General features: G+C 43.7%; 1 protein-coding gene across 1 annotated transcript in view; it reads right to left on the bottom strand.

Annotated features, from left to right (window-relative positions):
• Positions 1-15,454, bottom strand: part of LOC123767229 (annexin B9) — a 42,942-nt gene extending 27,488 nt beyond the window's left edge. The window contains exons 1-3 of the mRNA XM_069304721.1: positions 15,299-15,454; positions 12,849-13,026; positions 278-456 (exon numbers count right to left, since the gene is read on the bottom strand). Coding sequence (XP_069160822.1) covers positions 278-456; positions 12,849-12,860 — 191 coding nt within the window. The 5' untranslated portion in view covers positions 12,861-13,026; positions 15,299-15,454. The remainder of the gene's footprint in view (positions 1-277; positions 457-12,848; positions 13,027-15,298) is intronic.
• Between the last annotated feature and the right edge of the window lie 5,721 nt (positions 15,455-21,175).

The following is a 21,175-nucleotide window of genomic DNA, read 5'->3' as shown; positions in this document are numbered from 1 at the left end:
AGACAACCCATAACATAATACTCACATGATAGAAGCATTCTCCCAGGTACCTCAACAATGGTCATCTCCTTGGTGCCCACTCCAGACAACCCATAACATAATACTCACATGATAGAAGCATTCTCCCAGGTACCTCAACAATGGTCATCTCCTTGGTGCCTACACAAGACAACCCATAACATAATACTTGATAGACGCATTATCCCGGGTACAGAGGATCTCAACAATGGTCTTCTCCTTGCTACCCACACCAGACAACCCATAACATAATACTCACTTGATAGAAGCATTATCCCGGGTACAGAGGATCTCAACAATGGTCTTCTCCTTGGTGTCGGCGCCAGTCATGGCGTAGTGGAGCTCCTTGGCCAAAAACAGTGGTAGCGGTGTCAACAGAGCCACAATCACTGTCTTAAAGTGTCCGCTTAATTCACTCTTCAAATCACTCAACAAATCCTGAACATTCATTACAACATTATTATTTGCTCTAAAACCTATTACACTATATACTGTTCAAAACAAGATGAATGTAAGGAGTACTAGTTTTTATGTGTGTACTTAGATATGTATACATAGACTATGTGTGTGGGAAATTTCCCCTAGTTTATCTAAATTTGTTTAATTTCTATTCAACTTAACATGCACCAGGAAAAGATATTTCTGTTGCTGGGTAAATTCATCAAAACGACATTAAAGTTAAATTTTTCTTAAATAGGAAGAATTGTAATTAATTCCTCCTCTCATTATGAAAGAAAATGTCACTCATGTCACCAAAACATTAAGTAACAGCAAATTAAATTCTACACATAAACATTAAAGCTTACAGTCTGAAGACTGATTTATGCGTATATTATTTATATGAATTTCATTTAATCATACGGCAAAGAATGCAAATCAATATCCACTCTTTCTCTAAATGTATAAATTTTAGCATGTAAAGAAAACAAGTTACGGAGGATGGCGAAGAATCCATTTTTGACCGGGAGATAGAGCAGATGTGTTGGCTGTTAACTCGAAAGTTTTAATATTCATATTGTTCTTCAAGTGCTATCCAGTCATATTCACCCACGTCGACTCCTGGAATAAATGTTCTTCTGGTGATGTATATTTGGTTCTAAACGAGTGCGATCTAACATAATATCATTGGTTATGGCGCAGGCAAACACCAGCTAACTGGTGAGCGTAAATTCCTATCATATTAATTAATTATTAATTTCAGTTTGATTCACAAATAATTAAACCCAACGGTATTTGTACAATTTTACAATGTAATTTGTTGACAAGTAATTTATCAATGACACTGAAGCAGAAGTGTAGGGTTCGTCCACACGAGAGATGCCAGAACTTAGACACGTCCAGTCCCTGTCATCATGAACATCATCCTCCTTGAAGAACTAAGCTGTTTCATATTTTTATTGAGAATAGAACTAATTAATTTAATTAGTATATTTAATTAATTTACTTAATGAAGTAATTACTTCTAATCTAGTTAATTTCTGAATATAACCCCACCCCCAAGTTTGTGAGGGATTAGTTGTGTAGAGCTGCAAAAAAAAAAACCCAGTCCACTGCTTCAAATTAAACTTAAAATAAAATAATGTTTCATCATACAATATTATTAACTTACTCATTTGCACGTTTGAGTGGTACGAGGTGCCACTGTCCCTACTGATGGTGATTATAACGAGCTAACCTGACGTGCTCTACACCAGTGACACTAATTATCACTTTTCTCAACTTGTGTGTAAATATATTAAATTACTTATTAATTTGTCAATCTCAGAAAGGAAGTAGGACTAGTGCCTGATTATAACCACAGTATCCTTGCATTGTCTGCTTATCACTTATGAGCAAACACCCCTAGTTTTTTGAACTCATATATTATGAGCCAACCCATACAGCCAATCAGTCACCATGGTTGACCCAGAGAAATCAAAACGTGATCTAGTAGCACTTAAGGGTCATCTAACCAGGCAAATCAACAAAGGCGGTGAACACAAAAGGGGCTGCAGACCGGGAGATTATCAGCAGCTGGAGATATCACTTAGGATGGCTGACAGTAAGTTCAATCAGATAAAATGAATGATCGAATTCTACCAAACTGAGCTCCTAGCCAGCGACACTGATGTTGATGACTTGGAGCAAATTATGTCTGACCTGGCTCTGTATGAAGATAATACAGAAGGCAAGTTAGACCTATTCCTACTGATGCTTGTTCAACACAAAACAGCACCAACAGTCACAGTATCCCCATCCCATCCAGCTCGGTCAGAAGCTCGATTACCAGCAAGTGACTTACTAACTTTTGCTGGACTGGATGAAGAAAGTTGGGATGCTTTTTGCATATAATTTGAGACTCGGATTAACCTCAAGACTTCCATTTCTAAAATAACCAAATTTATCTACCTTCAATGCCTACTCAAAGGGGAGACCAAGAAGGTTACCCCGTGTCCCTCGATATAGCAATTAAGTTGTTACATGACAACTATTCAAATAAAGATATAAGCATAGCAAGTCTCTATTATCAGTTAGTGGATTTAGCTCCACCTACTAACAGACCAGACTTCCTTCAAATCTTTAGACTAGAAGTGGAGTCACTAGTGAAAACACTCAGTATCAAGGTGGTCTCTCAAACTAGACATCCAAAGGAAACTCCCTAAAGATGTTCTGGCTAACATCTGTTCACATTATAAAACAGATTTTCTCTTTCTCGAAGAAATGTTTGAGGAATTATGAATGACGGTTAATAGGTTGAAAGCCCACAATAAAATATAATCTACCACAGGAAAGATTTCTCTCGAGAAATCGGTGAAAACTAAAAAACCATCACCTCCTCCTAAGAGGAAATTTACCAGTGTGGGCACTTATGTAGTCACCCTCGAAGTCTACAGTTACCACCGTGTCACCCAAGGCGGTGAACACTAAAGGGGCTGCAGACTGGCAGACATGTTTATTCTGCCAAGAGGGACATTCCATCTACCACTGCACAACATACCCTGACCGTACCACTCGTGTCAAGCGGCTAAAGGAGTTGCAGATATGCACGACGTACCTGAAGGCACATAACACCACCTTATGTGAGACCCCATTATGCATTTGCAACAAGGGTCAACATCACACAGTACAGTGCAAAGACTCCAAAATAAAGTTTACAAACCCTAAGTTGGAGGAAGATAAAGCTTCCACCACTGTACAGTCCTGACGTACCTGTAAGGTATGTCAGGAGATTAGTGTCTATCAACTCAGTCCAGTACAATTGCGACTTTACCCACTGCACAGCTAAATTTAACAAAGTACCAAGATTTACACCAGAGGGTTGTTCGATCAGGGGTCCCAGAAGATCGTCATCTTAAACCTGTGACCCAGGTTCAATTGAACTTTATGGGGTTCCTCACTAATACAGGACCTCAAACCTACCATGAGGTACAACCACTTGTACATTTGGGCGGTTATATCCGTTCAGTATTAGCCATTGTTACCTTGTAATGAGCAGGGTAATGCTGGCAGTAATTATTAATTGTTGTAGACAAAATTCCGTAAGACTTGTATGCAAATAGTCTTGGAGGTACTGCCTCATTCCTCAAAGAAAAGGGAATTAAATTGGCAGGCTCACAAATTACATCCGATTACCTCACTAACATTGGTACTATACCATAAATACATCACTAACTGAATTAAATTGCAGGGAATGAACCTGCTAGAGTTTGCAGGCGGCAAATTTCTTACAGGTCCAGTAATGAGTCTTAAGATGCCCACACCTTACTGACACTAACTGATACAAACACACACACGTGTGTGTGTGTGTGTGTGTGTGTGTGTGTGTGTGTGTGTGTGTGTGTGTGTGTGTGTGTGTGTGTGTGTGTGTGTGTGTGTGTGTGTGTGTGTGTGTGTGTGTGTGTGTGTGTGTGTGTGTGTGTGTGTGTGTGTGTGTGTGTGTGTGTGTACTCACCTAGTTGTACTCACCTAGTTGTGTTTGCGGGGGTTGAGCTCTGGCTCTTTGGTCCCGCCTCTCAACCGTCAATCAACAGGTGTACAGATTCCTGAGCCTATCGGGCTCTGTCATATCTACACTTGAAACTGTGTATGGAGTCAGCCTCCACCACATCACTTCCTAATGCATTCCATTTGTCAATCACTCTGACACTAAAAAAGTTCTTTCTAATATCTCTGTGGCTCATTTGGGCACTCAGTTTCCACCTGTGTCCCCTAGTACGTGTGCCCCTTGTGTTAAATAGACTGTCTTTATCTACCCTATCAATCCCCTTCAGAATCTTGAATGTGGTGATCATGTCCCCCCTAACTCTTCTGTCTTCCAGCGAAGTGAGGTTTAATTCCCGTAGTCTCTCCTCGTAGCTCATACCTCTCAGCTCGGGTACTAGTCTGGTGGCAAACCTTTGAACCTTTTCCAGTTTAGTCTTATCCTTGACTAGATATGGACTCCATGCTGGGGCTGCATACTCCAGGATTGGCCTGACATATGTGGTATACAAAGTTCTGAATGATTCTTTACACAAGTTTCTGAATGCCGTTCGTATGTTGGCCAGCCTGGCATATGCCGCTGATGTTATCCGCTTGATATGTGCTGCAGGAGACAGGTCTGGCGTGATATCAACCCCCAAGTCTTTTTCCTTCTCTGACTCCTGAAGAATTTCCTCTCCCAGATGATACCTTGTATCTGGCCTCCTGCTCCCTACACCTATCTTCATTACATTACATTTGGTTGGGTTAAACTCTAACAACCATTTGTTCGACCATTCCTTCAGCTTGTCTAGGTCTTCTTGAAGCCTCAAACAGTCCTCTTCTGTTTTAATCCTTCTCATAATTTTAGCATCGTCCGCAAACATTGAGAGAAATGAATCGATACCCTCCGGGAGATCATTTACATATATCAGAAACAAGATAGGACCGAGTACAGAGCCCTGTGGGACTCCACTGGTGACTTCACGCCAATCGGAGGTCTCACCCCTCACCGTAACTCTCTGCTTCCTATTGCTTAGATACTCCCTTATCCACTGGAGCACCTTACCAGCTACACCTGCCTGTCTCTCCAGCTTATGTACCAGCCTCTTATGCGGTACTGTGTCAAAGGCTTTCCGACAATCCAAGAAAATGCAGTCCGCCCAGCCCTCTCTTTCTTGCTTAATCTGTGTCACCTGATCGTAGAATTCTATCAAGCCTGTAAGGCAAGATTTACCCTCCCTGAATCCATGTTGGCGATTTGTCACGAAGTCCCTTCTCTCCAGATGTGTTACCAGGTTTTTTCTCACGATCTTCTCCATCACCTTGCATGGTATACAAGTCAAGGACACTGGCCTGTAGTTCAGTGCCTCTTGTCTGTCGCCCTTTTTGTATATTGGGACCACATTCGCCGTCTTCCATATTTCTGGTAGGTCTCCCGTCTCTAGTGACTTACTATACACTATGGAGAGTGGCAGGCAAAGTGCCTCTGCACACTCTTTCAGTACCCATGGTGAGATCCCATCTGGACCAACAGCCTTTCTAACATCCAGATCCAGCAGGTGTCTCTTGACCTCCTCTCTCGTAATTTCGAACTCCTCCAAGGCCGCCTGGTTTACCTCCCTTTCTCCTAACACAGTGACCTCACCCTGTTCTATTGTGAAGACCTCCTGGAACCTCTTGTTGAGTTCCTCACACACCTCTCTGTCATTCTCTGTATACCTGTCCTCGCCTGTTCTAAGTTTCAATACCTGTTCTTTCACTGTTGTTTTCCTTCTGATGTGACTGTGGAGTAGCTTTGGTTCGGTCTTGGCTTTGTTTGCTATATCATTTTCAAAATTTTTCTCTGCTTCTCTTCTCACCCTGACGTACTCATTCCTGGTTCTCTGGTATCTCTCTCTGCTTTCTGGTGTTCTGTTATTCCGGAAGTTCCTCCACGCATTTTTGTTCAGTTTCTTCGCTTCCATACATGCCCTATTATACCATGGATTCTTCTGTTGCTTCTCGGATTTTTCCCTTTGGGCCGGGATGAACCTGTTTACTGCCTCCTGACACTTTTGGGTAACATAGTCCATCATACCCTGTACAGACTTGTCTCTGAGGTCTGTGTCCCAAGGTATTTCACTTAGGAAACTTCTCATCTGTTCATAATTCCCCTTTCGGTATGCCAGCCTTTTGATTCCTAGTTTGTGTGTGTGCGTGTGTGTGCGCGTGTGTGTGCGCGTGTGTGTGCGCGTGTGTGTGTGCGTGTGTGCGTGTGTGCGCGTGTGTGCGTGTGTGTGCGTGTGTGTGCGTGCGTGCGTGTGCGTGTGTGTGTGTGTGCGTGCGTGCGTGTGTGTGTGTGTGTGTGTGTGTGCGTGCGTGCGTGCGTGTGTGTGTGTGTGCGTGCGTGCGTGCGTGTGTGTGTGTAATTACCTAAGTGTAATTACCTAAGTGTAGTTACAGGATGAGAGCTACGCTCGTGGTGTCCCGTCTTCCCAGCACTCTTTGTCATATAACGCTTTGAAACTACTGACGGTCTTGGCCTCCACCACCTTCTCACTTAACTTGTTCCAACCGTCTACCACTCTATTTGCGAAGGTGAATTTTCTTATATTTCTTCGGCATCTGTGTTTAGCTAGTTTAAATCTATGACCTCTTGTTCTTAAAGTTCCAGGTCTCAGGAAGTCTTCCCTGTCGATTTTATCAATTCCTGTTACTATTTTGTACGTAGTGATCATATCACCTCTTTTTCTTCTGTCTTCTAGTTTTGGCATATTTAATGCTTCTAACCTCTCCTCGTAGCTCTTGCCCTTCAGTTCTGGGAGCAACTTAGTAGCATGTCTTTGCACCTTTTCCAGTTTGTTGATGTGCTTCTTAAGATATGGGCACCACACAACAGCTGCATATTCTAGCTTTGGCCTAACAAAAGTCATGAACAATTTCTTTAGTATATCGCCATCCATGTATTTAAATGCAATTCTGAAGTTAGAAAGCATTGCATAGGCTCCTTGCACAATATTCTTTATGTGGTCCTCAGGTGATAGTTTTCTATCTAGAACCACTCCTAGATCTCTTTCTTTATCAGAATTCTTTAAAGATTTCTCACATAATATATAGGTTGTGTGGGGTCTATGTTCTCCTATTCCACATTCCATAACATGACATTTATTAACATTAAATTCCATTTGCCAAGTGGTGCTCCATATACTTATTTTGTCCAGGTCTTCTTGAAGGGCATGACAATCATCTAAATTTCTTATCCTTCCTATTATCTTAGCATCATCAGCAAACATGTTCATATAATTCTGTATACCAACTGGTAGATCATTTATGTACACAATAAACATCACTGGTGCAAGAACTGAACCCTGTGGTACTCCACTTGTGACATTTCTCCATTCCGATACATTGCCTCTGATTACTGCTCTCATTTTTCTATCAGTCAGAAAAATTTTCATCCATGATAGAAGCTTACCTGTCACCCCTCCAATATTTTCCAGTTTCCAGAACAACCTCTTATGTGGAACTCTGTCAAAAGCCTTTTTTAGGTCCAGATAGATGCAGTCAACCCAGCCATCTCTTTCCTGTAATATCTCTGTGGCCCGATCATAGAAACTGAGTAAATTCGATACACAGGATCTTCCTGATCGAAAACCATACTGTCTGTCTGATATTATATCATTTCTCTCCAGGTGTTCTACCCATTTAGTTTTGATTAGCTTTTCCAATACTTTCACTATTGCACTTGTCAATGATACAGGTCTATAATTGAGGGGGTCTTCCCTGCTGCCACTTTTGTAGATTGGAACTATGTTAGCCTGTTTCCACACGTCTGCTACGTCACGTCTGTCACACACACACAGACGTGGTGTGTGTGTGTGTGTGTGTGTGTGTGTGTGTGTGTGTGTGTGTGTGTGTGTGTGTGTGTGTGTGTGTGTGTGTGTGTGTGTGTGTGTGTGTGTGTGTGTGTGTGTGTGTGTGTGTGTGTGTGTGTGTGTGTGTAAAAAAGTTAGTAGTTAGTAACAGTTGATTGATTGACAGATGAGAGGCGGGCCAAAAGATCAGAGCTCAACCCCCGCAAGCACAACTAGGTGAATACCTGTAGACAACAAATAAATACAATGATGGTTGCATAACTAGGCCAAGAGCAAAATAAATACAGTGATGGTTGCATAACTAGGCCAAGAGCAAAATAAATACAGTGATGGTTGCATAACTAGGCCAAGAGCAAAATAAATACAGTGATGGTTGCATAACTAGGCCAAGAGCAAATAAATACAGTGATGGTTGCATAACTAGGCCAAGAGCAAAATAAATACAGTGATGGTTGCATAACTAGGCCAAGAGCAAAATAAATACAGTGATGGTTGCATAACTAGGCCAAGAGCAAAATAAATACAGTGATGGTTGCATAACTAGGCCAAGAGCAAAATAAATACAGTGATGGTTGCATAACTAGGCCAAGAGCAAATAAATACAGTGATGGTTGCATAACTAGGCCAAGAGCAAAATAAATACAGTGATGGTTGCATAACTAGGCCAAGAGCAAAATAAATACAGTGATGGTTGCATAACTAGGCCAAGAGCAAAATAAATACAGTGATGGTTGCATAACTAGGCCAAGAGCAAAATAAATACAGTGATGGTTGCATAACTAGGCCAAGAGCAAAATAAATACAGTGATGGTTGCATAACTAGGCCAAGAGCAGTCACCATTAACTTTCAGACATGACTGAGGATGAGCTTGATCCCTAGTACACAAATTATGGGGTCTAGCCACCTTAAGAATTGTTCCTGAACAACAGACTCCTGATGATACCTAGACTAACTAGAGTCAGTACTTTATACAGACAATCAATACTGGGTCCAATTACCATGGTGCATTAACCATCCACAGCTACCTACTAATTATTTCATGGCCCAAAACCAGTTGAGGTCTCAGGTGTTATGCTTGCAAAGATAACCTGAGCAACTCCAACTTTACCATGAAATCATGCAGCAACAACTAAGTAATAAATTCATAAAGTCGTGAAAAACAACGACCCTAAGAAGGAACATTATCTACCCTCCACTACGCAGTATTGAAAGCCTCAGCTATTACTCCAGTGATAGTCTTTAACTGCAGTGCGAATGGAAAACCATATAGTGTCTCGTTGAATGACTGCCTGCACACTGGCCCTAGACCAACCCAAAGGCTATTGAAGTTTTGCATAGGCGTTTCTGCATATATGACCAACATTAGCAAGGCCTCCAAGAGAAGTACAGAAACTATACTAAATTTCTTAGGATAAAGGATCCTAATGATCCCAACAGTGAGTTGATAACATACAGATTTGCTTCGGTATTATTTGGGGCTACTTCTTCACAGTTTCTGCTTCAGGCTACTTTAGACATGCACTTAAAGGTTCCTTAGCCCTTATAAAAACAACATTAGCGCCAATCTTTATGTCAAAAATTTCCAAGGGACAACTAGGAGTGAACAAGAACTGCTTAATATCTACCATATCGAGGGAGCCGATCGGCCGAGCGGACAGCACGCTGGACTTGTGATCCTGTGGTCCTGGGTTCGATCCCAGGCGCCGGCGAGAAACAGTGGCCAGAGTTTCTTTCACCCTATGTCCCTGTTACCTAGTAGTAAAAATAGGTACCTGGGTGTTAGTCAGCTGTCACGGGCTGCTTCCTGGGGGTGGAGGCCTGGTCAAGGACCGGGCCGCGGGGATACTAAAAAAGCCCTGAAATCAACTCAAGATAACCTCAAGATAACCATGAAGTTAATCGAGAGTTACTGGGAGCCAATATGCCTCTCTAATCGTGGGCTTCAAATAATGATCACTCGAATAACTTAATAGAATCAGAATTTCCTGATTATCAAGCACCTTCAAAACAACAAATAAAGATGCTTGACATTGGATGGGAAACACAAACTAATCAACTTCCTATTAAATCAGGGAAAAACTTTAACTTCCAACTTAACTATGAGGAAACTGGTCTCCCAAGTTAGCAAACCCTTCGACCCCTTAGGACTATTAGGCCCACTAACAATTAAGGAAAAATTGTTGATGCAAGAATGCTGACTGGAGAAAATAGGCTGGGATGATCCTCTGACTCCTAAACTCTAGGAAAAATGGCTGAGGTTATTAAAGGATTTGAATACCCTAGAGGCTGTTAAGTTCCCTTGATCAAACACTAATGAAGACCAACAAGTTAGTCTCCATGTGTTTTGCGACACTTCCGGACGAGCATATGGCACTGCAGCCAATTTGGTCACCACCGAGCAAGCAAATTTGCTTACTTCCAGAGCAAAAGTTGTACCGATAGAGAAGCGGTCCTTGCCACAACTAGAACTAACAGCCTTACTACTAGGGGTGAGGCTGGCTCGTTATCTGATCAAAACATTAACAAACATCCACACCCAACAGACTGTGGTGTGGTCAGATTATGGAGCAGTACTTCAATAGGTACACAACAATAACAGCAAAAACGCCTTATGTCAGTAACTGCGTTAAAGAAATTAAGAGAATTACCAGCTGGATATAAATGCTTATATGTTGTCTAAGGAGAACCTAGCTGATTATCTATCTGAGAATTGACATTGAAGCAATTAACTAAAGCCGAGATATGGTTCCACAGGCCACGGTGGCTAGTCAGTGACCAGTGGCCTCAACAAAAGTCACAAAGTCATAGTGACCATTGTCACTGCTCCCATTGAAAATACAGAACACACTTGACTTCACTGACTGTACTTGGTACTCTACACTAAATATACTACCAGAGTCACCCAAACGGAGTTTGATTTGCTACGAAGATTAGGTATCAAACACAAGTTTCCGGGTGCTCTTAAGTACCGGATTAAACACACCTAAGTGCAAACCTATGGTGAGGACTATGAAAACCTCCCACCAAAAACCATTAATGACTTGGGTCTTTGGACTGACCCAGACAATCACAACGTTCTGCGTTGGGGGGGAAGATTACAGCATGCAGATGTTGAAGCAAAGTAAAATATTGTTGGTTCCTCTCCCAGAATCATTGGATAGGCAGATTGCTTGTGCTAAAACCAATTAATTTAATAGAATAAAATAGTAAGATTTAATTAATTTGCTTAATGAAGTAATTTACTCTAATCTAGTTAATTTCTAAATTTAAACCCCCAAAGTTTGTGAGGGATTAGTTGTGCGCTGTAAAATACAGTCCACTGCTTCAAATTAAGTTAAAACAAATTTTTTTACTTAAATCAATATTTATCTTAAATTTCATAACTGATCAAATAAACTTAAAATTGCTCCCACAATTAAATCCCCACAATGTGCGTATATGCACTTGTGTCTGAACTGGCTTACATATACATGTACAGTACACAAATATGGTTGGGTATGTACTTATGAGCTTGTGTTCATGTGCAGTGTTGAGATTGTGTTCATATGCAGTACTGTGAGCGTGTGTTCAAGTACGGTATTGTGATCTTGTGTTCATGAGCAGTACTGTGAGCGTGTCTTCATGTGCAGTACGTACTGTGATCTTGTGTTCATGTGCAGTACTGTGATCTTGTACTGCACCTATAATAATTCTTATTTAGATAAGCTAAATTATTAACTAATATTAATAATCTAATCAGCATAACTTATCAATCATCATAGTTAACATCAATTAATAACATTTGCCTGCATAGAATCTATAAATCAATTAAAATCTCGTTGGAATAATATAACTAGTTAATTTTATAATTACTAAGTAAAATCTCAGTTAATTGCCATAACTGTTTTAAGAGCTAGGCTAGAGCCTCTAGTTTTCAGATCTTTGAAATGCTAGAACAGAACAAGTATTTAGTCATTGTAATGTGTTTTTTAAGATTTAATCCAGTGAATAGAATACAATGCTAATGTGTCTAAATACCAACAGCAACATTGTGTTTGAGCCATCAATATCCTGGTGTCATTAAGTAACTATAATAGTGAGCTGTAGGAACATGTACAGACAGGACAAGAGGATCTTTGTATCTATATTCTATAAGGCTATATTTTTTCTCAGTAGTGCATGCTCTTAATTTTGAATTCATATATTTTAGTTCTCATATTATCTATCCCAGGTAATTATCCCACAGTGGTCATAATCCCGACACAGTGATCATAACCCCGACACAGTGGTCATAACCCCGACAAAGTGATCATAACCCCGACACAGTGGTCATAATCCCGACACAGTGGTCATAACCCCGACACAGTGATCATAACCCCGACACAGTGGTCATAACCCCGACAAAGTGGTCATAACCCCGACACATTGACTTTATGTTCATAATGTGTGTGTGTGTGTATACTCACCTATTTGTGCTTGCAGGGGTTGAGCTTTGGCTCTTTGGTCCCGCCTCTCAACTGTCAATCAACTGGTGTACAGATTCCTGAGCCTACTGGGTTCTATCATATCTACATTTGAAACTGTGTAAGGAGTCAGCCTCCACCACATCACTGCCTAATGCATTCCATCCGTTAACTACTCTGACACTGAAGAAGTTCCTTCTAACGTCTCTGTGACACCTTTATTGACAGGTACACACAGGCTCATGTGGGTTACTCAGTTTCCACCTGTGTCCCCTTGTTCGCGTCCCACCAGTGTTGAATAGTTTATCCTTGTTTACCCGGTCGATTCCCTGGGGATTTTGTAGGTTGTGATCATGTCTCCCCCTTACTCTTCTGTCTTCCAGTGTCCGTAAGGTGCATGTGTGTGTGTGTGTGTGTAGTTTGGTCTAAGAGTTGCCTAGCCATCAAACTGATAATTTGGTTATTTTGAGTACCTAAATAAAGTCCAGCTTGGTAGAGTGGTAGCACCCTGCTATACATCTCTTGGTGCTTAGTTATTCGAGTGCCTAAATACAGTAAAGTGTACCTTGGTACAGTGGAGGCAAGACTCACCCTACTATACATCTCTTGGTACTTGGTTATAATAATCTGGCGCTCATCTGAAGTCCGGTTTGCAAGAACACTGATTATGGCAGCCTCATCTGTGCCTATTCCCTTCACGGCTTTCCTTATTGTTTCAGCATCAGCCGTTGGGGTTGAAGTCGGGTGTGGGCCGCACGGTGGGGATCTCCTGCCAAGAAAGACACATCACAACATGAGTAAAGTTGGTCGAGGGCCACACAGTGATCTGTCAAGGAAGACACATCACAACATGGCTAAAGTTGCTCAAGGGCCGCACGGTGGGGATCTGTCAAGGAACACACATCACAATATGGAGTAACATAGGGGTGAAGGGCTGAAGGTCGATTCGCACACATGACGTTCCTACAATTGGGATTAAACTTGCGTATGCAAATTCGATCCGTGTCCACTCAACGTAATTAGCTGTAATGATATACTGGACCTTTGGTAGTATGGTATCACTGCCATCCCTTTATCATGGGGGGGGGGGGTTGGTCCAGTACCTCTATACTGGTCCTGCTGCGGTACTCTGGTACCCCCCCCACCATCCCAACATCACCTCAGGGGTATCCTGTACCACTATACAGGACCTGCTGGGGTACACCACAACCACTGGGGTCCCCTGTACCACTATACACAGGACCTGCTGGGGTACTGTGGTACAACACAACAACAGGGGGTCCCCCTGTACCTCTATACAGAACCTGCTGGGGTACTGTGGTACACCTCAACCACAGGGGGCCCCTGTACCACTGAACAAGACCTGCTGGGGTCCCCTGGTACCCCACAACCACTGGGGTCCCCTGTACCACTATACAGGACCTGCTGGGGTCCCCTGGTACCCCACAACCACTGGGGTCCCCTGTACCACTATACAGGACCTGCTGGGGTCCCCTGGTACCCCACAACCACTGGGGTCCCCTGTACCACTATACAGGACATGCTGGGGTCCCCCTTTACCACTATACAGGACCTGCTGGAGTACCCCACAACCACAGGGGTTCCCTGTACCACTATACAGGACCTGCTAGGGTACTGTGGTACACCACAACCACTGGGGTCCCCTGTACCACTATACAGGACCTGCTGGGGTACACCACAACCACTGGGGTCCCCTATACCACTATACAGGACCTGCTGGGGTACACCACAACCACTGGGGACCCCTGTACCACTATATAGGACCTGCTGGGGTACTGTGGTACCCCACAACCACAAGGATCCCGTGCCACTATACAGGACCTGCTAGGGAACTGGTACCCCACAACCACAGGGGTCCCCTGTACCACTATACCGGACCTGCTGGGGTACCCCACAACCACTATACAGGACCTGCTGGAGTACCCCACAACCACAGGGGTCCCCTGTACCACTATACAGGACCTGCTGGAGTACCCCACAACCACAGGGGGTCCCCTGTACCACTATACAGGACCTGCTGAAGTACCCCACAACCACAGGGGTCCCCAGTACCACTATACAGGACCTGCTGGGGAACCCCACAACCACAGGGGTCCCCAGTACCACTATACAGGACCTGCTGGAGTACCCCACAACCACAGGGGTCCCCAGTACCACTATACAGGACCTGCTGGGGAACCCCACAACCACAGGGGTCCCCAGTACCACTATACAGGACCTGCTGGAGTACCCCACAACCACAGGGGTCCCCAGTACCACTATACAGGACCTGCTGGGGAACCCCACAACCACAGGGGTCCCCAGTACCACTTTACAGGACCTGCTGGAGTACCCCACAACCACAGGGGTCCCCAGTACCACTATACAGGACCTGCTGGGGAACCCCACAACCACAGGGGTCCCCAGTACCACTATACAGGACCTGCTGGGGTACCCCACAACCACAGGGGGTCCCCAGTACCACTATACAGGACCTGCTGGGGTACCCCACAACCACAGGGGGTCCCCAGTACCACTATACAGGACCTGCTGGGGTATTGGTACCTCACAACTTGAGCCGAAGACCAAAACGTTATACAATTATAATTATTTACATAAAATGACAAAGAAAACATATCCGAGACATAAACAGTTTATGGTGGTATTAGATCATAAAAAAGGGGATTTCACAGTCATAATTACAATGTAATGCTTACCTTGTAAACATTATGTATTAATGATAATGTAATCAATTAGGAATCTACATATTCAAAAAAATTATACCAAATATTTGAAATGTTAACCAAGCAGACTATATGTGTTTTTTTCGATGATAAACATTCAGTTAATATTTACACGAAGTTAATATATAGACAATTTGCTTTATCTGTAATAATTTCAGGAGGATAAATGATTACTTTTCGGCTGGTAAATGTTACTATGTGCGCCAGCAGGCGGTAACGCCTCACAATCATGGGGTCTCTGCTGAAAACAAAAGTAAATGCATCTCTTATAGAAACGGAAAGGGAATATCCTCTTACCTCTTCCATGATTGAAGTTAGTGGAGGATAAGGCAGAGAGGCCAGAGAGAGACTCGACGCGTCCGTCTCCCGTCGAGGCTGAGCAGCAACTGACGCCTCGACGCCGAGGCTGAGCAGTAACTGACGCCTCGACGCCACGCTGCCACACTCCTGTCCTCGCGACATTCAAATTGCACAAGATGGTTTATTACTCGACTAAGTCATACAGGAGCATGTAGACACACGCTACAACATACATGCAAGCTCAAAACCAAACTAAACATCCTATATGAAATACAGTATAGGGTTTCATATAGGATGAACATACACATGAAATTCACATAATTTGAATATTTAAGACGTTGCACCACTGCGCCCAGTCATTAATGGCGCCAAAAGTCGCAGATCGCAGAAGCGTTCAGAGACAAATTTTATATATACATGATCTGGAGCAAAATTAAATATGTTGTGAATAATATAACAATGTCGTTGTGCCATATTTCACTCTTTCTCTCTATATCTCACTTCTTATATATTTCACAAAGCCAAAAAAAATGTTTGCAAGAAATGTCTTATCTAAATGCGTTTTTTTCGTTCATACATATACTAGCCTGCATATTGACGTATTTTGTAAATTTAGACGTTTGATGAAACGTTTGAACACACATTGAAGCCTATCTTCAATGAATCCTCAGATCGTAAACTAACATATATTGAAGCCTATCTCCTTTGAATCTGAGGATCGTAAACTAACACCCATTGAAGCTTATCTCTCACGAATCCTCACATAGTAAACCAACAAACATTAAAGCCTATCTTCTATGACTCAGAGAATCGTAAACTAACACATATTGAAGCCTATCTCTTACGAATCTGAGGATCGTAAAGCAAAACACATTCAAGCTTATCTCCTATGAATCCTTAGATCGTAAACCAACACACATCGAAGCTAATTTATTACAAATCTGAGGATCGTAAACCATCACACATTGAAGCCTATCTCCGATTAATCTGAGGATCGTAAACCAACACACATTGGAGCTAATCTATTACGAATCTGAGGTAAGTAAAGTAACACACATTGAGGCCTATCTCTTATGAATTCTCAGTTCGTAAACTCACACACATTGAAGCTTATTTCTTACGAATCCTGATGATCGTAAACCGTCTTACATTGAAGCCTATCTCCTTTAAAACTGAGGATCGTAACCCAACACACATTGAAGCTTATCCCTTACGAATCTGAGGATCGTAAACCATCACAAATGGACACGTGTCTCATGCGACTCAGAATCGTATCCCCCACACGTCAGGAAGCCTATCTCCTACGAGTCTTGAATATGTTCTACTTTTATCAACTCAATTTCATTGTAAACACAACACACACACACACCAACACACAACACAGACACACCAACACACAACACAGACACACCAACACGCACAACACAGACACACCAACACGCACAACACAGACACACCAACACACAACACACACACGCCAACACGCACAACACACACACACCAACACGCACAACACACACACACACCAACACGCACAACAAAGACACACCAACACACAACACAGACACACCAACACGCACAACACAGACACACCAACACGCACAACACAGACACACCAACACACAACACACACACGCCAACACGCACAACACACACACACCAACACGCACAACACACACACACACCAACACACACAACACAGACACACCAACACACACACCAACACACACAACACAGACACACCAACACACACAACACAGACACGCCAACACACACACCAACACACACAACACAGACACACCAACACACACAACACAGACACGCCAACACACACCAACACACACAACACAGACACACCAACACACACACCAACACACACAACACAGACACACCAACACACACAACACAAACACACCAACACACACAACACAGACACACCAACACACACACCAACACACACAACACAGACACACACCAACATACACTACACAGACACACCAACACACACACCAACACACACAACACAGACACACCAACACACACACCAACACACACAACACAGACACACCAACACACACAACACAGACACACCAACACACACAACACAGGCACACCAACACACACAACACAGACACACCAACACACAACACAGACGCCCCAACACACACAACGCAGACACACCAACACACACAACACACACACACCAACACACAACACAGACACACCAACACACACAACACACACACCAACACACACAACACAGACACACCAACACACACAACACAGACACACCAACACACACAACACACACAACACACACACACCAACACACAACACAGACACACCAACACACACAACACAGACACACCAACGCACAACACAGACACACCAACACACAACACACACACCAACACACACAACACACACACACCAACACACACAACACAGACACACCAACACACAGAACACTGACACACCAACACACAACACAGACACACCAACACACACAACACACACACCAACACACACAACACAGACACACCAACACACAACACAGACACACCAACACACAACACAGACACACCAACACACAACACAGACACACCAACACACACAACACACACACACCAACACACGCAATACACACACACACCAACACACACAACACAGACACACCAACACACACAACACAGACACACCAACACACAACACAGACGCACCAACACACACAACACAGACACACCAACACCCACAACACAGACACACCAACACACACAACACACACACCAACACACAACACAGACACACCAACACACACAACACACACACCAACACACACAACACAGACACACCAACACACACAACACCGACACACCAACACACACAACACACACACACCAACACACAACACAGACACACCAACACACACAACACAGACACACCAACACACAACACAGACACACCAACACAAAACACACACACCAACACACACAACACACACACACACCAACACACACAACACACACACACCAACACACACAACACAGACACACCAACACACACAACACAGACACACCAACACACAACACAGACGCACCAACACGCACAACACAGACAGACCAACACACACAACACAGACACACCAACACACACACACCAACACACACAACACAGACACACCAACACACAACACAGACACACCAACACACACAACACACACACAACACAGACACACCAACACACAACACAGACGCACCAACTCGCACAACACAGACACACCAACACACACAACACACACACACCAACACACACAACACAGACACACCAACATACAAAACAGACATACCAACACACACAACACAGACACACCAATACACAACACAGACACACCAACACACAACACAGACACACCAACACACACAACACACACACCAACACACACAACGCAGACACACCAACACACACAACACAGACACACCAACACACACAACACAGACACACCAACACACACAACACTGACACACCAACACACAACACAGACGCACCAACACACACAACACAAACACACAAACACACACAACACACACAACACAGACGCACCAACACACACAACACAGACGCAGCAACACACACAACACAGACACACCAACACACAACACAGACACACCAACACACACAACACAGACACACCAACACACACAACACAGACACACCAACACACACAACACTGACACACCAACACACAACACAGACGCACCAACACACACAACACAAACACACCAACACACACAACACAAACACACCAACACACACAACACACACAACACAGACACACCAACACACAACACAGACGCACCAACACACACAACACAGACGCACCAACACACACAACACAAACACACCAACACACACAACACACACAACACAGACACACCAACACACACCAACACACACAACACAGACGCACCAACACACACAACACAGACACACCAACACACACAACACAAACACACCAACACACACAACACACACAACACAGTCGCACCAACACACACAACACAAACACACCAACACACACAACACACACAACACAGACGCACCAACACACCAACACACACAACACAGACACACCAACACACAACACAGACGCACAAACACAGACGCACCAACACACACAACACAGACGCACCAACACACCAACACACACAACACAGACACACCAACACACAACACAGACGCACAAACACAGACGCACCAACACACACAACACAGACGCACCAACACATACAACACAAACACACCTAACACACACAACACAGACACACCAACACAGACGCACCAACACACACAACACAGACACACCAACAACCACAACATAGACACACCAACACACACAACACAAACACACACAACACACATACAACACAGACACACCAACACACACAACACAGACACACCAACACACAACACAGACACACCAACACACACAACACAGACACACCAACACACACAACACAAACACACCCAACACACGCAATACAGACACCAACACACACAACATAGACACACCAACACACACAATACAGACGCCCCAACACACACACCAACACACACAACACAGACACACCAACACACAAAACACAGACACACCAACACACACAACACAGACACACCAACACACACAATACAGACGCCCCAACACACACACCAACACACACATGACAGACACACCAACACACACAACACAGACACACCAACACAGACACACAACACAGACACACCAACACACACAACACAGACACACCAACACACACACACCACAGACACACCAACATATACAACACAGATACACTAACACACACAACACAACACTTGTGTTGTGACCATCGTGATGGGTGGACGTGGGTTGGGGGCTCCTGGCTCCCTAGTGGAGTGGGAGGGGTAATTAGGCAACTTCGAAGTGAAAAAGTGTGTACAAGTGAATGAAAAAACCTTGGGTTTTGACCAAAGCCATTAGGTAGTGAAGAAAAACAGTTTAAGTAGCGTAATTGAAAATAGTTGATGAAGTACTGTGGCAGTGTGCAGTGTGGAGCAGACCTCACCGACCTCTGACCGTGACCTCACCCCCGGCAGCAACCTTCCCAAAACCACATGGGAAGATGCTTGGAGATTCACTCACCTATTGTGTTAGCAGGACGGAAAGATACTTGGAACCCCTGTGGGTAAGGTTGCATTATAGCAATGACTAAGTCAGGAAGGGCGTCTAGGTCCAGCAGTATTATGATTGAAGAAGAAGATAGGTTTGTGGAGATGATGATTGGGAAATTTGTAGAGAAGAGGGATGTTTGGATAGATGATCTAATCCAGGGGATTAAAAGTGAAGTCTTTAATAAGATACAGGACGAGGTTCAAAGACTCAAACAAGAGTTTATGGATTATATTCAAGAGGAAATTAGGAAGAGCAGGGTAGAATGGCAAGGAGAAATATCTAGGCTTACTAATGAATTTGGCAGGAATAAGGGAAGCTTGGCGGGGAAAGGGGAAGTAGTAGTAGTAGGTGGAGTAGCGGAAGTGGGAGGGGTGGGGGTCAGCCAGGGAGGGGGCCACCAGCATGAACCCTGAACTGAGAAAGAGGACAATCATAATCCATGGATTGCTTGAAGCCAGGGCACCATCGAGGCAGGAAAGGATGGAGATTGAGGATTTGGAACTACAGGGGACCTTGAGAGACATGAGAGCCCAGATGGCAGGGAATGAGGTGCAAGTCCACCGCCGCATTGGGCCATACAACTGTAACAGGAAACGACCTGTCCTGGTACAGTTCACTAACGAAGAGGCAGTGGATTACATACTGCATCACAAACACTTACTCAG

This window comes from Procambarus clarkii, chromosome 53 (genome assembly GCF_040958095.1).
Source record: "Procambarus clarkii isolate CNS0578487 chromosome 53, FALCON_Pclarkii_2.0, whole genome shotgun sequence".
In the NCBI taxonomy this organism is placed as follows: Eukaryota; Metazoa; Arthropoda; class Malacostraca; order Decapoda; family Cambaridae; genus Procambarus; species Procambarus clarkii.
The sequence above is the reverse complement of the archived record's forward strand: the minus strand, read 5'-3'. Positions and strand labels throughout refer to the sequence as shown.